The 19,426-nt window shown below is 43.7% G+C and overlaps 1 protein-coding gene across 2 annotated transcripts in view; it reads left to right on the top strand.

Annotated features, from left to right (window-relative positions):
* Nucleotides 1-488: 488 nt before the first annotated feature.
* Nucleotides 489-19,426, top strand: part of PIGU (phosphatidylinositol glycan anchor biosynthesis class U) — a 193,634-nt gene continuing 174,696 nt past the window's right edge. The window contains exon 1 of one of the 2 annotated variants that reach the window (XM_085619097.1): nucleotides 489-690. In XM_085619097.1, coding sequence (XP_085475223.1) covers nucleotides 561-690 — 130 coding nt within the window. In that variant the 5' untranslated portion in view covers nucleotides 489-560. Of the gene's footprint in view, nucleotides 691-11,532; nucleotides 11,631-19,426 lie in introns of those variants that run through there. The other variant, XM_085619098.1, reaches the window with a different exon arrangement.

Here is a 19,426-nt window from a genome sequence, read left to right as displayed (position 1 = left end):
TATAACGTTCTATTTAGGCGTCACGTCCGGACCTCTGCAGAACCTTTACTTTCTCTGGGAGAGGTGGCAACAATAATAACTGCTGAAATATAAAAGTGAATCAATTACTGCATAACCTTGCTCTCCGCATCCTTAAGAGCATTGGAAAAAAATAAAAATTCTAGGTCACTCTAGTGTTCTTTTTGGATCTGGGTCTATAAAAAAATCTTGCCATGGATTGATTACTCGTTCACTATCATTGCCTGCTAAGAGGGGTGACGAGCGTCTAAACCACATTTGCACATGTGCCCCCAAAATAGAGTGTGTACTCGGGCTACTTCTGTTGCCTAGAAGCAAGATTTGCTACATCAGCTGCAGCGTCGGAAGCGAAAGCATTCAGTGACAGCGTAATAAGAATTAACTGATTGGTGCTGTCAGAGTGCGGAAGCAGCTGCTGCTTTGAGTTTAGGGAGTCGTAGTTCTAAATGTTGACTATCCCGCAGAGCTCCTAGGGGCTGCTGCTTCCGGAGAACTACAAGCACCGAAAGGCCTCGCGCGTTGGTCTTTTCCGTGTAGTGAAGATGGCGACTCCCTTGTTGCTGGTGGCTTTGGTGGGTGCCACTATACGGGCAGTATTGTTCCGCTCTAATTTGGCTGCCTTCATCTGCGAGAGGGTGGAGGTGGTGTCCCCGCTCGTCTCCTGGAAAAGAGGTGAGAACAGCGTGGAAGAGTCACTGTATACGCCAGATGTCCAGCATAATCGCTTATACTAGGGAGTGGATCGAAAGCTGCTGAATGAAACTGAACGAGGATAGGTGCCGTACAGTACAGCCTCGCTAGATATTGGGACAAAGTGCAAGTACACCTGTGTAAAGAACTCCCGTAAGCAGAAATCGGGTTGAAGTATGTTCTTTAATCAAATTCGCCAATACTGGCTCCTACATAGATCGGAGCGTAGGTACCGCAAAAGGTTCGGTGATCAGCTGTCAACTGTGACAGTTCGCAGCTGGTGGTGACCTCACAGGCAGTATGGTGTCCGCGCAGGGACAACAGAAAGCAATACTAATACGGTGTCCACAACGGGACATAAGTACATAAGTCATAACACATCTTCCCACTTATGGAAGAAAGGGGAAGGGAAAGAAAGGAGAGAAACAAAAATGAGTACAGTGGCAGGCTACTCACAAATATAGTCTTTAAGTTTTACAGGTGGACCTAACAGCCTTCCTACTCTGCTCCTACTAATAGATTGTGTAGTGTCGCGCATGGGCGTGGACGGCAACATGCTCTGACTCTCTCTGTGACAACCAGATTAGATGAGGTGTTCACAGGCGCAGGGATTGGCCACGTGATGTCGTGGTAGGTGGTGCAGGAAACTCATAGTCAGATTCATAGTCTGAAGAACAAGGTTGTGCCATGTCGTTCGTTAGTACTTCGGGAGAGTCTCGTCAACTCACTGGGCATGGTAGCTTCAGGGTTCTTCATGGGATGTCTGTAGGCAGAAAGGGCAGAAAAGTGCCACACTCTACCATCGCTCAAGAGTGCGGAATTGCAGTACACTTCACGTACGGACAGGGGAGGAGTGTATCTGTCCTGACCCTTCCCCATGTGACCACTTCTTTTTACCTTGACGATGTCTCCTGCCTTGAGCTCTACAGGTTTGCACCCGTGCTTGTTGTCATAAATCATCTTGCCCCTGAAATGAGCATGCATGAGTCTTTCTCTGACCAGTTGGGATGACCAGTGTACTCTCTTGGCTGCCGTAACCCAGCCCACATTGTCCTTTGAAAGAGGATTCCTGCGCCGCATATGTTCAAATGGACAGTGTCCTGTTGGTTCGCATGGTGTTATCCTGTAGGCCCACACAGTCTTAAGTACTTCTTGTTTCCAGTTGAGGTTGTTGCTGTTAGCCAGTTGAATTATACCTTTAATGACTCGGTTGAATCTTTCTACGGCTCCGTTTCCTGCTGGGTGATATACAGATGTAGTTTTATGCTCAATTTTGTGTTTAAGAATGTAATCCTTGAATGTTTCAGACATGAATTGAGCCTCGTTGTCACTTACTATCTGTTTGGGGAGACCCTCTCATGAAAAAGTTTCATCCATGAACTTGACTACGTTTAATGCATCTGGTTTGTTGATAATTTTAACTTCTGGCCACTTTGTGAAGTGATCAATGATAACTATTACATACCATTGTTCCAGGCCATCTGATATAGGTCCCATTATGTCGATACCTATTCTCTCCCATGGCATGGACGGGCAGGGAATGGGGTGTAGAGGTGGTTTAAATGTCACCTGTGTTTTGTCTGAGTCCATGCAGAGGGTGCACTCTCTGACCGTTCTCTCTACATCTAGGCTAACGCCTGGCCACCAGTACGTGTTTTTGACTCTGCTCTTAGTTTTGACCATGCCCAAGTGTCCTTCGTGACATAACTTAAGTATCTTTGTTCTGAGGTTTCTTGGTGGTACAAATCTTCCACTTCTCAAAAGGAATCCGTTTTCTAGTGACAATTCGTTTTTCACTTCCCAGAAGTGTCTTAGTGGTTCTGCTAGTTTACTTTTGCAAGTCCATCCATCAGTCAGCATTTGTATTACTTGACAAATGGTATTGTCTTTGTTTTGCTCCATGAGCCACTCTTCTTAAGAAATTCCGCTGGATTGTTCAAGTACTTTAGCTATGCTTGACTCATCCGTATCGGTGGTGTTATCGTTGCTAGTTGTCCCGACAGGCATTCTGCTTAAAAAGTCAGCCACCACGTTTTTCACTCCAGGGACATATTGGACGTTGTACATATAGTCGAACAAGCACACCGATAGCCTGGCTAACCTGGGCGAAGCCGTATACAGTCCCATCGTTGTGAACACCTTTGTTAAGGGCTTGTGGTCTGTGCACAAGCGCACCGATAGCCTGGCTAACCTGGACGAAGCCGTATACAGTCCCATTGTTGTGAACACCTTTGTTAAGGGCTTGTGGTCTGTGCACAAAGTGACTCTTCTGCCCCAAACAAATTGCCTGAAGTGTTCTAAGGCCCACACACATGCTAGTGCCTCACGTTCTATTACTGAGATGTTTTCTTCTGCTGGAGTCAACAAAAGTGAGGCAAAGGCTATGGTGTATTCCACACCTCTGGTGTCTTTCTGGGTGAGTACTGCGCCCAACCCTTTATTATTTGCATCTGTTGTTACAAAGTTTTGCAGTGAAGGGTCGAATCCTTGAAGGGGTAACACGGTGCACATGTCCTTTTTTAGGTTCTGAAACGTTTTCTCGCATTCCTCTGTCCATTCGAATTTATTCTTAAGTTTTAGCTGTTGCCTCAAAACATATGTTTTATGCGAGAAGTTTTTGATGAATTTGGCGTAGAACTCCACCAATCCCAGGAAAGATCGCAGTTCATCCTTGTTGTTGGGTACCGGTGAGTCTTTTATGGCCTGGATGAGTTCTCTTTTTTTGGGGCTGATTCCCTCGCCGGTGATTTGGTGGCCAAGATAGTTGACTGAGTTGCTTGCAAACTTGCATTTGAGGTGCTCAGCAGTCAACCCTTTCTTGTCCAGAATTTCCAATACTTGCTTGACCTTGTTGTCGTGCTCTTCCTTGGTTTTGCCCATAACCAGAATGTCATCCTGGAAGAGTAGTATTCCTGAAACCCCTTCAAAGATGTTATGCATAAGTCTTTGAAACATTGCGGCCGCCGAGGCTAGACCGAAAGGTACACGAGTAAACCTAAAACAACCAAATGGTGTAATGAACGTTGTCAGCTTCTTACTATCACGATGCAGCACCTGTATCCAGCGTGTTAGAGGACTACTGTGCCCAGGATCCTTAGCAGGACTGCTAAGCTGCCGCACCTGTGTTCCATCAAGGGCTTCAAAAGCGACTCGTCGCTCCCGCGGTGCCGGACGCGTGCGGGGGTGCGCCGGCCGAAGCCCGGGCAAAGGGCGGGCTATCTGTGGCCGTCAGCGGCCAAGGGAGGCCGGGCCGGGCTGACTCCCTTGTTGGTTCCCAACGATTCAGAAGTGGGACTTTACTTTGGTACTATCTAACTAAACTGCTATATATTTGTTTAGTCTGAGCTAGGCGTTATAGATACGTTTTTTGCTTATTGTTATTTGGTATTTAAGTTTGTAAAGATATTACCGTAAGTTGTGAACTACGGGGTTATTAGGCTTCTAATTGTCAAGTTTGCAGTTGTTACAATATGGGTAAAACAAATCCTTCTACTTCTCGCCCGAGTACCAGACAAAATACAGCCTCAGTAGCGCAAATTCCAAGCTTAACTGCCATTGACAAAATGTTGCAAAAAACCATAGGGGTAGTAGCCTCAGCTATTGAGAATACTGAAAGACGTCTTTCTATCACTCCAGTTATACCCCCGGTATTGTTACCTGGAAATGTATCTTTAGGCACTTGTATTTCATCTGATTCACTACTAGCTCCTTCCTTTGCTGAGCTTCCTTGCGCTCAGACAGGACAAGTTTCTGGACAAATTGTGCCAAATTGTCCCAAACTGTCTACTGAATCAGGTCCTAAAGTGACTAAAAAGGGCTATAAGTCCTGCCCTAGGAATAAGAAATCTAAATTGAAAAAAAACTCCAGCTAAGGTTACTACTCCAGCATTAGATACCGCCAAATATGAGTTAGGCACCCCCTTTTCATCTTTAGCTCCCCCGATCTGGGTTACTCATCTATTCATCGATTTGCAAGTACAAATGGAACAGCTTATCAATTCGCAGTTTAAAACTCTATCAAGTAGAATTGATAAAATTATTTCTTTGATTAATAATAAGTGCCATGGGGAGAACATTTGCCATCCCTACGTAGGAACAATCCACAAATAGTGGCTGTAGGAAATACTGATCATCTGGCACTCGATCCCAGTCTTAGTCAAGGGTCACGAATTGTTAACCAGGCATCGGGTTCGTTATTAACGAACATGCCTGCATGTTCCCCTAATACTTTAAATGCCGGTCCTGATACCAGTCCCAGGGTACTCCCGGATAACGCCACTCTATCTATTCCGGCTCCACTTCCATCTCACAAACCTAATAGTAACCCGCAGAGGGTGGGGGGCCGGGTGCTCCAAAAAACAAACATCAACTGTCCAATAGATGGAGATTGCCGATCAACATTATATCCCCAGTTACCCCCCGAGGCTTCTCCATATGTGGTGGTATTAACAGGTGTCCCCCCGCTGTTGGGCGATCGAGGTGAATCACATAGTGAGTTAAAGAATAAAATAATCTTTTGGCTAAATCGTCATAGACCATTAATGAGATCGGGACAGGGGGAAATTCTCCTTGTTAGAAGAGTTACTTGGTTGGGAACCAAATCGAAAGATATAGGAGGGGAGTGCGTGATTGTTAACTTTAGGGATCCTGGAGTGGTTAAGTATATTCTTGATTGGGGTGGCTGTGGTGAAACGGGCGAGATTATTCCACTTCCCTTGGGGTATTTTTATACTAGCGATACCACATCCGTGGGACTTAGACCAAATCGCCACTATAAGGACACTTTGGAGGGCGAATACCATGTACCTTTAGCCAACCGATATAGTGCTCTGAGTTGTGTAGATTGACTTCCACAACTACCAGGGCTTAACATATCTGCCTTTCATGCTTCGGGGGGCATTGTGGAGGCTACAGTGGCCTTGGAAGAAGGTACGGGATTAGCCCCTTCCTTAAATACTGGTGCAAATCCAATCACAAGCTTGCCGTTGGAGGGACTCGAATTGGTTAACCCCGCAGAGTCTTTATCCATCCATATGCCCCTTTCAGTCCTGCCTAGCCCCCAAGTAGCGGCCTCTCCAGGCCCATTAGTGGGTTCCTGGAATGTTGCAGGGCTGAATTCTAAGTTATGTGAACCAGATTGGGGGGAGCTGGTGGATCAATACGACTTCTGCTTGTTCCAAGAAACTTGGATGTTGCATCCGCCCAACAGGGTGGGTTTCGCAACATTTTATCTACCGGCGGTTCAGGGTCCTCGAGGAAGACCCTCAGGGGGACTGTGTATTTGGCTATCTTTGTCCCTGGGGTGTTCGGTGAAAGTAGTTGATTCCCACTCCCCAGATCTTCTTCCTGTCGTTCTTAAATTCCTGGATGGCTCATCAGTGTTGGTTATTAACTTGTATCTGCGTCTTTCCCCCAATGAGTTGGGGTTATCTATGCTAGAGGCTCTCGATGAGCTTCTATCATCTACTTTACCATCCTCCCATAGAATCATTGGGGGTGACTTCAATTGCCACTTTGAACCCCTGGTAGGGATCCCTTCGGTAACCTTGGATGAGGATTCCATCTGGCACATCCAGGAGTGCTTGGTGTATCCAGCCAGGGGTTTATCGCCAGTGGCTTTGCAGATTAATAAGCTTTTGGTAGCCCACTCTCTTAGGGCCTGTAATGGTAGAGTCCCTCCTGACGTTCCAGGGAATTTTACATTTAACAGAGTGGGGAAGAGTTCTACTATTGATTATATCATAGTCAATATAGAACTTTGGTCCCAAATAAGGGCTTTTTGTGTTATCCAGAGGGTTGACAGTGATCATAACTTTCTCTCTCTGGAACTAAAACATAAACTGGGCCACTCACATGGAAGGGGGGAGATGGAGACCTTTGCTGACACAAACCTGATCTCAGTGGCTGGTGGCAGACGCATCAGATGGGCTAGGTTCGTGTTAGTTTCTGGAAAAGTGGCTGAGCTCTATTCATGTGTAGCGTGCAAATTAGCGGAGGCTTTCGATCTCCCTATTGGGAATTACGATCCTTCCTATTTCCAAGAATTGGACCGCATCCACTTTAGTCTAACTAGTAAATTGACAGATTACTTCTACATCCCAGTAAATAACAGGTTACGAGCAAAAAAAACAGGCCCAATGGTATAATAAAGCCTGTAGACAGGCGAAGAGTACTGGTCAGCGAGGTTAAAACTGGCCTTGTACAGAGCATTCGAGTGGCAAGAACTGCATATAAAGCCATACAAGCGGCGGCTAAGTTAGAGTGGGAGGAACTAAGATGGGCTAACATAAAAGAAGCCTTGGACAGGCATGATTATACCGAGTTCTGGAATCTAGTGAGATCAGGATCGCCAGAAGGGATTCCCGCTTTTACACCGAACCTGAGTGAAGAGGTTTGGTTAGCCCATTTTAAGCCATTGTACTCCCTCTCGAATGTTGCTTCAGTGGCAGACCCAGGCCTCCCTGTTAGGAGCCCATTGTCTCTAGCATTATTGGAGGAGGATGAGTGCCCACCCTTTTCCATCCAGGAAATTAAAGTGGCCCTTAAAAGTCTGGCTTCAGGGAAAGCCCCGGGATTGGCTAGAATCCCAGGAGATTTATTCTCGAGTGAGCAGCAGGTCTGGGTTCCCTATATTTGGTTACTATTCAATGCTATTCTACATGGTATGGAAATTCCCGGAACCTGGTTGGGGGCCGAGATTATTCCTATTCACAAAAAGGCCTCCCCTCTCGACCCGGCTACTTACCGTCCCATTAGCCTTATTGATGTCTTGCAGAAACTGTTTGCTCGCACTTTACTAACAAGGTTGCAGAGTTGGATTGATGACCAACACATCCTGACCTCCCTTCAAGCGGGCTTTCGTTGTAAGGTCTCTACCATCGACCAACTGTTTAGACTTCAATTGGTATTCTGGAAAACTGTGACTTTGGGGGCCGGTAGCCTGTATTTGATCTTTGTAGATCTTCGATCTGGTCCAGAGGGATAAGCTCTGGGCCATTTTGAGGGAGATGGGAGCTCCAACATACTTGTGTCAATTATTTAAACGGTTACACCAAGGCACCTTCGCGAGGGTGAGGTATGGGAGAAACGGGGAGCTCTCGGCCCCATTCCCGGTGGAAAGGGGAGTGAGGCAGGGGTGTGTGTTGGCCCCCACTCTTTTTTCTCTGGTCCTTAATGGATTCATTGAAAAACTCCTGGGGGCGAGGGATTTGGATTCCCCCAGTTTGGCAGCTCGGAAGATCCCAGCCCTGATGTTCGCTGATGATACCCTTTTGCTATCAAGAACCTCTATGGGTATACAGCGAACACTGGAGGCATTCTGCCTATTTTGTAAGTCAAGGAACTTGGAGATCAATTTGGCTAAAAACAAATTTATGGCTTTCAACGCAAAAATATCTAGTTGCTCGCACCCCCACTTGGATGGAGTGGTGTTGGAAAGAGTCTCCACCTTTGATTATCTAGGTGTAACACTTAACGATAAGATGGGGTGGGGGCCTCGGGTAGCCAAGGCAAATATGAAGCTGGCCCAATCCTCTGGTGGCATTCTAAAAGTTCACAGTGAGTCGCCACTCAAATCCCTGGGACCGCCCCTAGAAATATATAAGTCTCAGGCGAGAGGTGGGGCGCTCTATGGGGCCATTTGAGCGCCACTTCCTTGACGATTACTGAGAACATCTTTATTAGGCGCCTAATCAGTCTTCCTCAGAGTACACCATTACTCCCCTTACGTTTAGTCTTGGGTTTAGCCTCCATTCAGGGGGTTATCTCGAATCGTCCCGTGTTGTATTGGAGGCGGCTTTGGTCAACCCCGGAGCTGCTAAGTTATAGGGATGATCTAAGGGATCTACTTTCCTTAAGGGGGGCTGGGAAAATTCCCTGGTTAAAATATGTTAAGCATGCGTGCCAGACACTGGGTAAGGGAGACATCTGGCTCGCTCCAAAGCAGAAGTGTCCCTTATTATCTAGGAGAGAGTTGGTCATTTTACTTAACAAGTATCGATTGGATCTTGCTCTTACTAATCCGTCATTGGGCAGGCTGACTAACAGGTTTCTGGAGGCGAAGGACCACTATTGTTTCGAGAAATGTTTGGACAATATTCAACCCGCACTGGCAAAGAAGCTGTATGTTCAATTGAGACACGGGACACTTCCTCTGCGGGCTGCGATAAACAAGTGGTCAGTCGTCCCTATTGTTTCTAGCTTATGCGTAAGTTGTGAAGGTTGTGAAGAGACGGATCTGCATGCTCTGCTCTTTTGCTCCTTCTACGCTAGGGCCAGAGCTAAATGGATTATTCCGCTCTGTAAACTATTGGGTCTTAGAGATTATAGGGAAGCCTTCAGAATACTCAAATTTGACACTACACCCCTAATTGTTTACGCGACTTTTAGATACCTTAGGGCTATGTGGTGCGTTCGAGGTGCTAAAATTAAACAGCAATTACTCGCTTTATCTGTGACACCTTAGACACAGCATAGCTAAGGATTGATCTTATTCTGTATATTTTATGTTTTTATTGTATAGGATTATTATTTGGTCCTATCCACTTTTAATTACCTTAGGAGTATTTTATCTATTCATGAATTCATTGTGCTGTGGGATGTTGGAAATGTTGTATTTTTTTTTTCTTGTGTGTATACTGCTTTTATGGTTTGTAGCCGATAATAAAGCTTTATTGACTGACTGACTATCACGATGCAGAGGCACCTGGTGATAGGCCGATTTTAAGTCAATGGTGGAGAACCACTTAATACCCTTGGTGGTAGCTAGCATCTCATTTATTTTAGGGAGGGGATATTGCTCCACCACAATGTTTTGGTTGAGGTCTCGTAGGTCCACACAAAGTCTCAATTTACGACGACAAGGGGGGGCGACCCATTCCGATGCTTCCACCCTTTCAATTATTCCTTCTTCTAGAAGTTTGTCCAATTGAGTCTTTATTTCATCCCTTATGGCGAACGGGATGTTACTTGCTTTATGTACCACTGGGGTTGTGATTGGCTTTAGTTTGATTCTATGTTGGTATCCTTTTAGAACTCCCACAGCCCCTCTAAACACCCTGGGGTATTTGTTGAGTAAAGATTTTGCATAGTCATTGTTGTCAGATACACTTAACACTGGGTCTGCTTTGCTAGGGTCGAGGATTATACCCAGATTTCCCTGGTCCATCCATCCTAGTACTGAGGGGCCTACTCTGGACACACAGAGTTTACCCGCAGACTCTCTTCCTTTGTATACAAAGTTTCATTTTCTGTAGCCACATAAGTCAATAGGCTCTCGGGTGAATGATTTAATTATGATGTCTGCTCTTTCAAGTTGATTGCCAATGCTTGGTTTAAACTTTTCCTCCCAGACTCTCTCGTTGACTATTGTATACGGTAACCCAGAGTCTGCCACAATGCTGATATCCACACCCCCTCTAGTCATGCTGCATATGGGTTTCCTTGTCTTTGTGGTGCTTACTTCATTGACTTTGTTGACTGGTTCTTCATCAATGTTCATAACAAACATGTTAATGTCGTCTTCGTCCGAAGTGTTCTGGTTGTTTTCTTCTGTTTCATCCACTATCTTTACATGTTGTGGCTTCCGCTTATTGCAGACTTTGAGGAAATTTCCCTTGACACCACAATGTGAACACTTTACTTCACATGCCGGGCATTTCAGATCATTTGCCATGTGTGATGTGCTTAAACACTTGTAACAATGCCCCCAGTTCTTCGTTTTGTATTTTTTATATATTGGTCTAGTGTTCTTTCTGTTCCAGCTCTGCTTGGGCTTGTATTTCTGATCAGTCACTTTGCTTATAGTGTCTCCCTCTTTCTTCTCCTTATTCTCTGATAATACTGCTGTGGCACAACGGCCTGTGAGCTCGGCTTTTCTTGCAATGTCAATTATGTTTTGCAGTGGGTATTCGCCCTTGGCCCAAATTGTCTTGGATGCTGGAGTTGGATCCCTGCATCACTATTTGGTCCCTTATAAACTCGTCGTGGAGCCCATCAAAGCGACAATTGATTGCAAGTTATTTGATTGCCGACACATACTCATCTATTGATTCTTCTTTTCCTTGCTTTCTATGAAAGAATTTATATCTATCTACTCCTACACAAACTGTTGGTTTGTAATAAGAGTTGAGGTCATCTATTGCGTTAGCAAAAACATCTCCTTCATTTTCTTCTCTAATTTTCTTGTTAATTGCATTGTATACCTTTTATTCCTCCAGCGCCTAAACAATGCATGAGCATTTTGTATTTCTTCTCTGCTTTAACTTCTTCATTTTCTTCCAAAGCTGAAATGTAATTGAGGAAATACTCCCTCCATTCTTCCCACGTTAGTGTGGGTTCCCTACCTCCAGGTAAGAATGTTTCAGGTGGGGAAAGGTTCCATATACAACCTGAAGCCATGTTAGAAGTAGTATCTCTAGTAAATTGTATAATCAATAAAAACTAATTGTGTTAAATGACAGTTAAGTGACCTGCTTAAAACTGGACTAGATTTTTTTATATTATTTTATATAGCTCTCACTAGGCTAATTGACCAAGAGCAGTAAAAGGTGGAATTATTTCTTAGTTTTATTTTTTTTTACTTTCATGTACCTTTTACGCTTGCAATATGCATTATGAGTAAGAAGTAGTCCTTATTTACTTCTATACTTGTATTTTTTGTGCTTTACTGTCTTAGTTTCCTCGATTTCTTCTTGCACGAGTGTCCTCTTGTGAAGCCGGTGCTTAAGTTCTCTACCGCTGTATTTTCCTTAACTAATAAACACTCAAAATGGCGTTGACGTGCGTAGTCACGTAATCTAGACTGCTGATTTGTTTTCATTCAAGATAGCCGCATACGCTAATGCTGAGCGTCGACGTGATGACGAGGATCCACAGTTGGCTGTGACGGAGGAAACAGCTGTTGGTTGCGGCTGATCGTTGAAGTTAAGTTTGACAGTTGAACTGTCAAAGTTGGATTTCCGTTGAATTTGACGGCCACATTTTTACATACCCTTGTGAGGTGAAATGTTCAGTTTTTAGAAAATGCGTGTACCTTACATTTCGACAAAGCTTCTCGATGTGTAGTACATAGATTTTTCTCCACCAGAGAGTCTAACGTGTTTTCTGTCAGGCGATTTCAGTGCTCCTCAACATTTACATCAAAAAGCCCCTAATAATGCTGTGCCTGCTTAACACCCATGCAGCTCAGTTTCTCAGTTCTTTTCAATTTCAATACGCCACTGTCTCTCCTTTTTTTTTTTTTAAGTTTATATAAACCATGTACTACAGTGTCAGTTCTTATTTTTTTTTCTGACCCTTTATATAGTTCTTTTGGTTTCTTTAACGCGGATCGCTACGAGTACACCTCTTCTTTTCTAGTTAAGGCTTAAATCTTCTTACTACTACTTTTTTTTTTTTTTTTTAAACTTCCAAACAGGTGCTGTTTTCATAATAAATCCTTTGGAATTGTGGGTTCTTGTGTTGGCGATCGTCGCCACTTTGTAAAGAACTCCCGTAAGCAGAAATCAGGTTGAAGTGTGTTCTTTAATCAAATTCGCCAACACTGGCTCCTACATAGATCGGAGCGTAGTTACCGCAGTAGGTTCGGTGATCCGCTGTCAACTGTCATTTGTGACAGTTTGCAGCCGGTGACCTCACAGGCAGTATGGTGTCCGCGCAGGGACAAGAGAAAGCAATACTAATACGGTGTCCATAAAGGGACACGTACATAAGTCATAACAACCTGATCAGAAGGAATGTGGCTAGGGATGGAAACTGTCAGTAGAGCTGGTGGTCACCTGCCATGAAGGAAAGGAAAGTGCTGGAGTGAGAGACAGTGCTTGGAGAAATTAGGCAGGACTGATATCTGCCATAAGAGAACACAGAGTGACAGTTGGGACCTGCCTTGAACAAAAGGGGCCATAAATTACGGCACAAAGATTTTAAAGAAGTTTATGGGGTGAAATACATGTATTGTGGGTATGCGGAGGCGATATTTTCCTTAAAGAAATTGGGAGTCGGAAGTTATCCGTGCCATGAATATTTGTAAAAGGGATGTGATGAGACTTGGCATGAAGGAAGGGGGAGGGGAATGCCATGAAAGAAGGTCAGAAGATGCTAGTGGAGTTATGCATGGGTGTTTATAATCTACCACTAAGAAATAACTGGGAAGGTGTGCAGCAAATATAATTGCCAATTTGTCACTTAGCAGGACACTGCACAGAAATGCTTCAGGAGTGCAGGACAATCACAAGACGTTTATACGGATGTGGTAGGAGAGTGGGACAATATTTGCTCATGTGTGGGCGCAATAATAGATGCTTACTACATTTTTGGACTTTTGTTCCATAACACCCTACTCTAACTTAACGTGGGCAGGGTTGGTACAATATACACATCACCCTTAAGGAATCAGTTGAACGGGGAGGGTAGACAGTGTTACCTAACTACTAGATGTGGTCCAGAGTGTACATGTTAGTAATAGAACTGTGTCATGTGACATCTGGCTTTACAATTTAGCCAAAATATGATCGTGATAAACAGTGTATTAAAAGTGGTTAGAACTCTCAACACCTGGGTACAACGAAGGAGAGTGTATTCCCTGGGCCTTGCCCCCCCCCCATAGTGGTAGTGCAGTGGGTAAGTTGGAAACTATAAAACCAGAAGCTGTGGTTTTTAATCCTGGTCCTATTTATGATCAAATATTGTCCTTCTGGTCAATCCCTACCTGGATGTATTTCTATGCACCTATTGTTTCCAAAGAATGAAAATACTTGGACTTGGACTAAATGATGGCTGCAAGTGTGTGATTAAAAAAAACTGGACTGGAACCCAGTATACATTAATATCACCTTTTCAGAGGTAGGGCCTGTCTCGCATGGTATATTCACTAAAAAGTATTATACAGGGAAAGTTACAGTAGTCCTGCATTTCACTCTTTGTTCTCCTACTTGACCAAATTGTTTAATCTTGGGCACATTGTTTTCAACTAGTGTCTTTTGCCCCTTAGATGCCATTAAGTGGACTTAGAATCAGGCTCAGTATAGGAAAATATATCAAGAATGTATTCCCAGGACAAGGCCGCAGTACGGTTTTCATTCGTGCATTGTTATGATTTATCATAATTTCAAGGCTTAATGGGGGTTAGTTGACTAGGATACCGACCGCTGGGACTGCCTTGTCCGTGTTTAACGAAACATCACAATCAACTACCTAGTCTGTCATTACTCTTATATTATGTATTTTTCCTTCGTACAGACATTGAATTTGGCCAGCATTCAGCTCAATATGAGCCTCAGAAAATAGTTTCTGTGTGATGACTGGCCTTTAACCCCGCATAATGTTAGGTTTAGGGTTTTATGCTGCTGGTTCAGGGGAAATATACAGCAAGGGCTAACTTTTCCTCCTAATTAGTATTTGTACAGTTCAGTTCAGTTCATTCCACTTTAATCGATTAATTAAAATCATAAAAGTACACACAACATATACATTCATATACACATACAAAATACAATAAATAACACTATTAAATTCATTATAAAACCAATCTTAAAAATAATTCATTGCTCAGAAGCTAAAGTGCATAAACAGTCATGGTCACATGATGAATACCGTTCCGTAAATACATGCCATTTTCTAATCAAGCGGCGAGGTCCTACTGACTATCATCCTACCCCTCACCCTAACTGCGGCCACAAGAAAAGACGCTATACAAAAAGTTTCACAATTATTGGATAGCATTTGTAAATATAGTAGGGCGGGTTTGGCCTGAAGAAAACCCTTCTGTCTGAGTAAGGGAACCAAGAACTTCTTTCGGGCCCCTGAATAATGTTTACAAAATAATACAAAATGTAAGGTATCTTGGATGGAGTAGTTATCGCAGGAGCATAAACCAGCATCCTCAGGTTTGGACCAAGTCGGGTAGTCCCCCAAAATAAAGTGTATTAAATTAAATTGCAGTCTAGTCAGGAGCCAACGATGAAATGGTTTGGTGACTATAAGCAGGTAGGGTTCTATTAACAAAGTAGTTTTTAATAGGGAATGTGCCCTCACCAAAGGTTTTTGTATTTCATTCCCTTCCCTTTCCATAGTCATTAATTTTATAAAATTACTTTTTACCCATTTCAGATCATCCTTCCTGATGTTTTCCGGATGGTCATATAACTCCTGACGTCCCAGTTTGGCGAACATAGTTTTAACATAGACCAACCAGTTGATCTTACCAACTCCATCCAATTTAACACAATCCCCAAGTATCTCTTGGTTGAGACTCAAGTCTGAATTAAGCCAAACTCTGAGCCAGCAGAGTAACGGAGCCATGCTCAGAGTGTCAGATAAATATCCCAAACCTAATTCCTGGTGCAGAGAGAAATTAGGGGCAGATTGTGGTAATGAAAGCAGTTTCCGCAGAAAACTATTTTCAGCCACCTGAAGATCTGGTTGGGGTTTGTATCCCCAAATAGCGGAGCCGTAGCCCGCTATGGCCAGACACTTGGAGGAGTATATTTTTAAGATGGCCTCCATAGGTCTTGCACCCAAACGTTTCGCAAAACCTAGAACAGCAGAAGTTGATCTAATTACTGCGTTCTTTTTTAGTTTTTGTTGTGGGGCCCAAGTACTCCTTTCATCAAAAACTACCCCAAGGTAGGTAAAGGAGGGGACATACGACACTAGTCCTCCATTACAAAAGAAAGTTTTTGTTTTTTTAGCTCTCCTGCCGATTGTCATGACTTGTGATTTACCTATATTCACAATTAGATCCAAGGACGACATAAATTCACCAAAAGCATCTAGTAGGCTCTGTAGGCCTACCGGCGTCCTAGCCAGTAAGACAGCGTCTTCCGCGTATAGGAGAACTGGAATTAAAGTGTCTCCTACACGCGGAATATCCAGACACGCTTTAACGAGGGTTTTGTCCAAGGCATTAATGTAAAGGGTAAATAACAGAGGTGCCATAATGCACCCCTGTCTAACCCCTTTTCTAGATTTAAAAGGCTTGGAACAACTACCATCCTGAGATAACCTGATCGATGCAGTAAGATCACGATGAAGATCTACTAAAAAGTAGACCAAAGGTGGATCTAAACCCATCTCCAATAGAATTGTCCACAGCTTTGACCTGTTGACCAGGTCAAAAGCTGAGGACAAGTCCATAAAAGCAAGGTTCAACTTGCCTTCCTTAGCCATAGTGTATTTCCCCATTAGCATAAACAAGTTCAAACATTGATCTATAGTGCCACGACCTTTACGAAAACCATATTGTAAATTAGTTCTAATTTTGTTATCTTCTGCCCAAACTGTAATCTTTCCTAGAATCACTTTGCCGAGTATTTTGACAGCCGAATCAATCAGGGAAATGGGTCTGTAGCACCTTGGTTCACTCCGTTGACCCTTTTTGAAAACCGGGATAATTGTCGAATGACACCAAGATGGAGGAGGCCCAATCAAAGCCACAGCGTTAAAGACATTGGCCAAAATCTTTGCCCAGAATCTAGGATTATGTTTGTAGACATCAGCTGGGACATGATCAGGGCCTGGTGCTTTATTACTCGATGTATCCTTTATGGCCTTTTCTATATCCTCAGTAACAAAAATAAGAGGTGACCGCCCTTGCTGCAAAAAATTATTAGACTCATAGTTATTGGGGTCATTAGAGCCATAGATCCCTTCAAAGTGATTTAACCATTGGGCTTCTGTAACATTAATTTCCTGGCAGCTGTTATCCAAACCTGAAAAAAGGGGGGTATTTACAATTGACCAGAACTTGGCACTGTCTTTTAAGACGTTTACAGATATCAAGGCATCCCAAGTATCTGCTTTAATTTCAGATTTTCTCTTTTGGATCGCCAGTTTATATAGTTTCCTACGGCTCGCTATCAAAGACCTATCTTGCGGAGAGGTTTTCAATGCTGAGATTAGAGCACTATGTGCTTGCAAACAACTTTGGTCAAACCATTTTTCATGCAATTGGACAAATCCCTTAGATTTAGTGGTCAGATCTGTAGCAATCTGCGAACAAATACCTACAAAGGCTTCCAAAGTAACGTCCTCCGAAGTTAAGGGATCGTTACATAATAATATGAGATCCCTGGTGTTCGCACATAAATCAGTAAAGAATAGCGATGGTATCACTTTAGTCCACTTAAGCCTCCTATCTTGATCCCGGGTTACCAGGTTTTTAGGGCCAAGTGTTCTCCTATTCAATTCTAAAAACCCACAATTTGAAGCTAATTCCAGCAGAACAGGGTTATGATCGCTAAAGGAAGATGATACGGCATTATAAAATATAACCTTTTCAAGAAGATTGTGAGTCAGATAGATATAATCGATAATGGTCTCACCGTTCTTGAATGTATGATAGCGATCAGAGGAGTTAGCAAAAGAGGGTTCGACGAGATCTGATTCAGACAAAAAACTCTCCAGGGTAGCACCTCGAAGAGAGTGCTCAAAGTGCGGGGTCTCTGAAATAGTGTAAACCAAATTGTCTACTATGTGGCACGCATGATCACATAAGTGTATGTTAAAATCCCCTAAAAGCAAAATAAAACAATTAGTGGGATGAACTCTCCTATATTCAAGTAGAAAATCATTCAGTTTTCCCAAATGCTGATTATTATCTATAGTTCACTTGAATTATAGAAGTTAATCAATAACAGATTAAAATTATTAGGACGGCTTACTTCTAAAGCCAATATATTAGTTGAATCAACCTCTAATCTTAATAAAGAACCTTTGAGGTTAAGGGACAAGAGGAACAACAGGCCACCCTTCGCTCTACCAGCCTTAGATGGACATGCCGGTAGGGAGAAAGATCTATATCCATCTAACCAAAAATCGTCCCCCTTATCCCATGTTTCCTGTAGGGCGATTATATCATATTGCTTTATGGTATTCAGCCATATGGGATCATGTTTCTTAGAATTAAGGCCAGCAATGTTCCATGTGATAATTTTACAATTTCGAGTGGGGTCTTCCGTAGTCTCAGCCAAATCTTGGACCGTAGGGATCAAATCGTCTCTGGACACCCCTATCCCTGGTGGTCAATCATTTTGATCCAGCTGAGAAAGGGGGAAAAAACTGTTAGAGGACAACAGCCCTTTATCCCTGGGAGTGGGTAGTAGAGATGAATGTTGTGCTGATGGTAACACTGCCTTGCTCACTCTATCTTTAGATGATCTAATGACTCCATCTTGAGAGACAAGCCTATCCACTTGAGAAGGAAAAAGAGGGTCATGCAATCTCCTAGGAGGTGGATAGAAAAACCCCAGGGGCACAACTCTAATAACCCCACCGAGATGATCCGTTGCGTTCCATAGCAATCTTCCCGGTGTATTTTGGTTATTGAAATTAACTATGATGCAATCCCCAGTGACACGTTTGGGGCCATAACCCACCCAGCCAACTCGCCTTGCCATAATGATATTAGCAGAAATCCCCGCTGAACCTGAGGAATGACGCTCACACCAGTACTTAGTTTTTCTCAATAGGGCGGCTGTAGATTCAACATCACCAGCCGGTAGAGGAGGAACCCCAACTAAAACTACTACCAGAGGAGTAGCTTCTGGAGGTAGATTAATTATAGATGAGTTAGGAGAAAATGACTTCCCCATTTGCTCTACATTCTTGTTACATGCCTCTACATTCATGTTACATGCCTCCTTCTTACTACCAGCGACTTGAATCCCGCAATTCTTATCCCCAACCAAATGTAATTCAACACCAGGTTTTCGTACATTAGAAGCCAAATGACTCGTTAGTGCCTCAGGATTTAAATTAACCGTAGATAAGGAGCAATTCCTTTGTTGAGGACTTTCTACCGAATCAGCATTAGAGTGTGTTTTCAGACCTAGATTAGAACGCCCACTATTCAATAAAAGACGATTAGCGTCAGATTTAAATGAGTCAATCATAACATTTAGTCGGTCACATTTGCACCGTAGGTCCGCCACACACTTGTTCATCGTATCAATAACATCCTTGGCAACATTAGTCAAAATCGCCTCAAACCGTGACGAGAAAATCTCTTCCACCAGATTCCGCAATGCCATTTGTATATTATCGTCCAAACCGGGACTGGGTTTTACTATATTTGGTTTAGGCCCCCTTTGTTTTTTCCCGTTTTTTTTTAGTGAAGCACAAGGTCCCTGTGTCTTGGTAGCCTGATATTTGGCCCCATTTGCCAAGTCTGTAGTAGGCACTTCCAGGATCCGGTCCCGCTCCCCCATATCACTTCCTGCAATCTCCGCGGGAGCAATGACAGTTCCAGGACCATTATTTACGATCACCTCGGGATCCAGTGGTATAGATGGCGTTTCAACATGTAGTAAGTCCTCACCCTCTCTAGCTGTTAGACCCAACTCCCTTTCCACAACCTCAATTTCATTGTTCAACACACCCACCGCTGTAGTCAGGTAGGTAATAATAGAGGAGGATTTACGAGGGACTTTAGCATTTGAACCCCCCTGTACCTGAGTTGCAGCCAGCTTCCTCTTGCCCATATTACTGTTGACAGGGACGTGGCCCAGCCCAGTCTCCTTCTGGCTCCGACGGGCGCGGACGGGCCCGCCCTTGGCCCGGGCTTTGCCCGGGCACGCCCGCGCGCGTCCCGCGCTGCGGTATGCCCTCGATGTTTTTAAGTGCTCCTAGCGCCAATTCTATGACGCGGATGCTGTGCGCGATGGGGCGCCTGGGAAATGGAGTCCTCGCTGGGTCAATGAGCCGTTGGCCTTACGTCTCAACA

The sequence above is a fragment of the Triturus cristatus genome, chromosome 7, assembly GCF_964204655.1.
Source record: "Triturus cristatus chromosome 7, aTriCri1.1, whole genome shotgun sequence".
NCBI classification, from domain to species: domain Eukaryota; kingdom Metazoa; phylum Chordata; class Amphibia; order Caudata; family Salamandridae; genus Triturus; species Triturus cristatus.
Note: the sequence above shows the minus strand (reverse complement) of the source record. Positions and strands in the feature narration are given on the sequence as shown.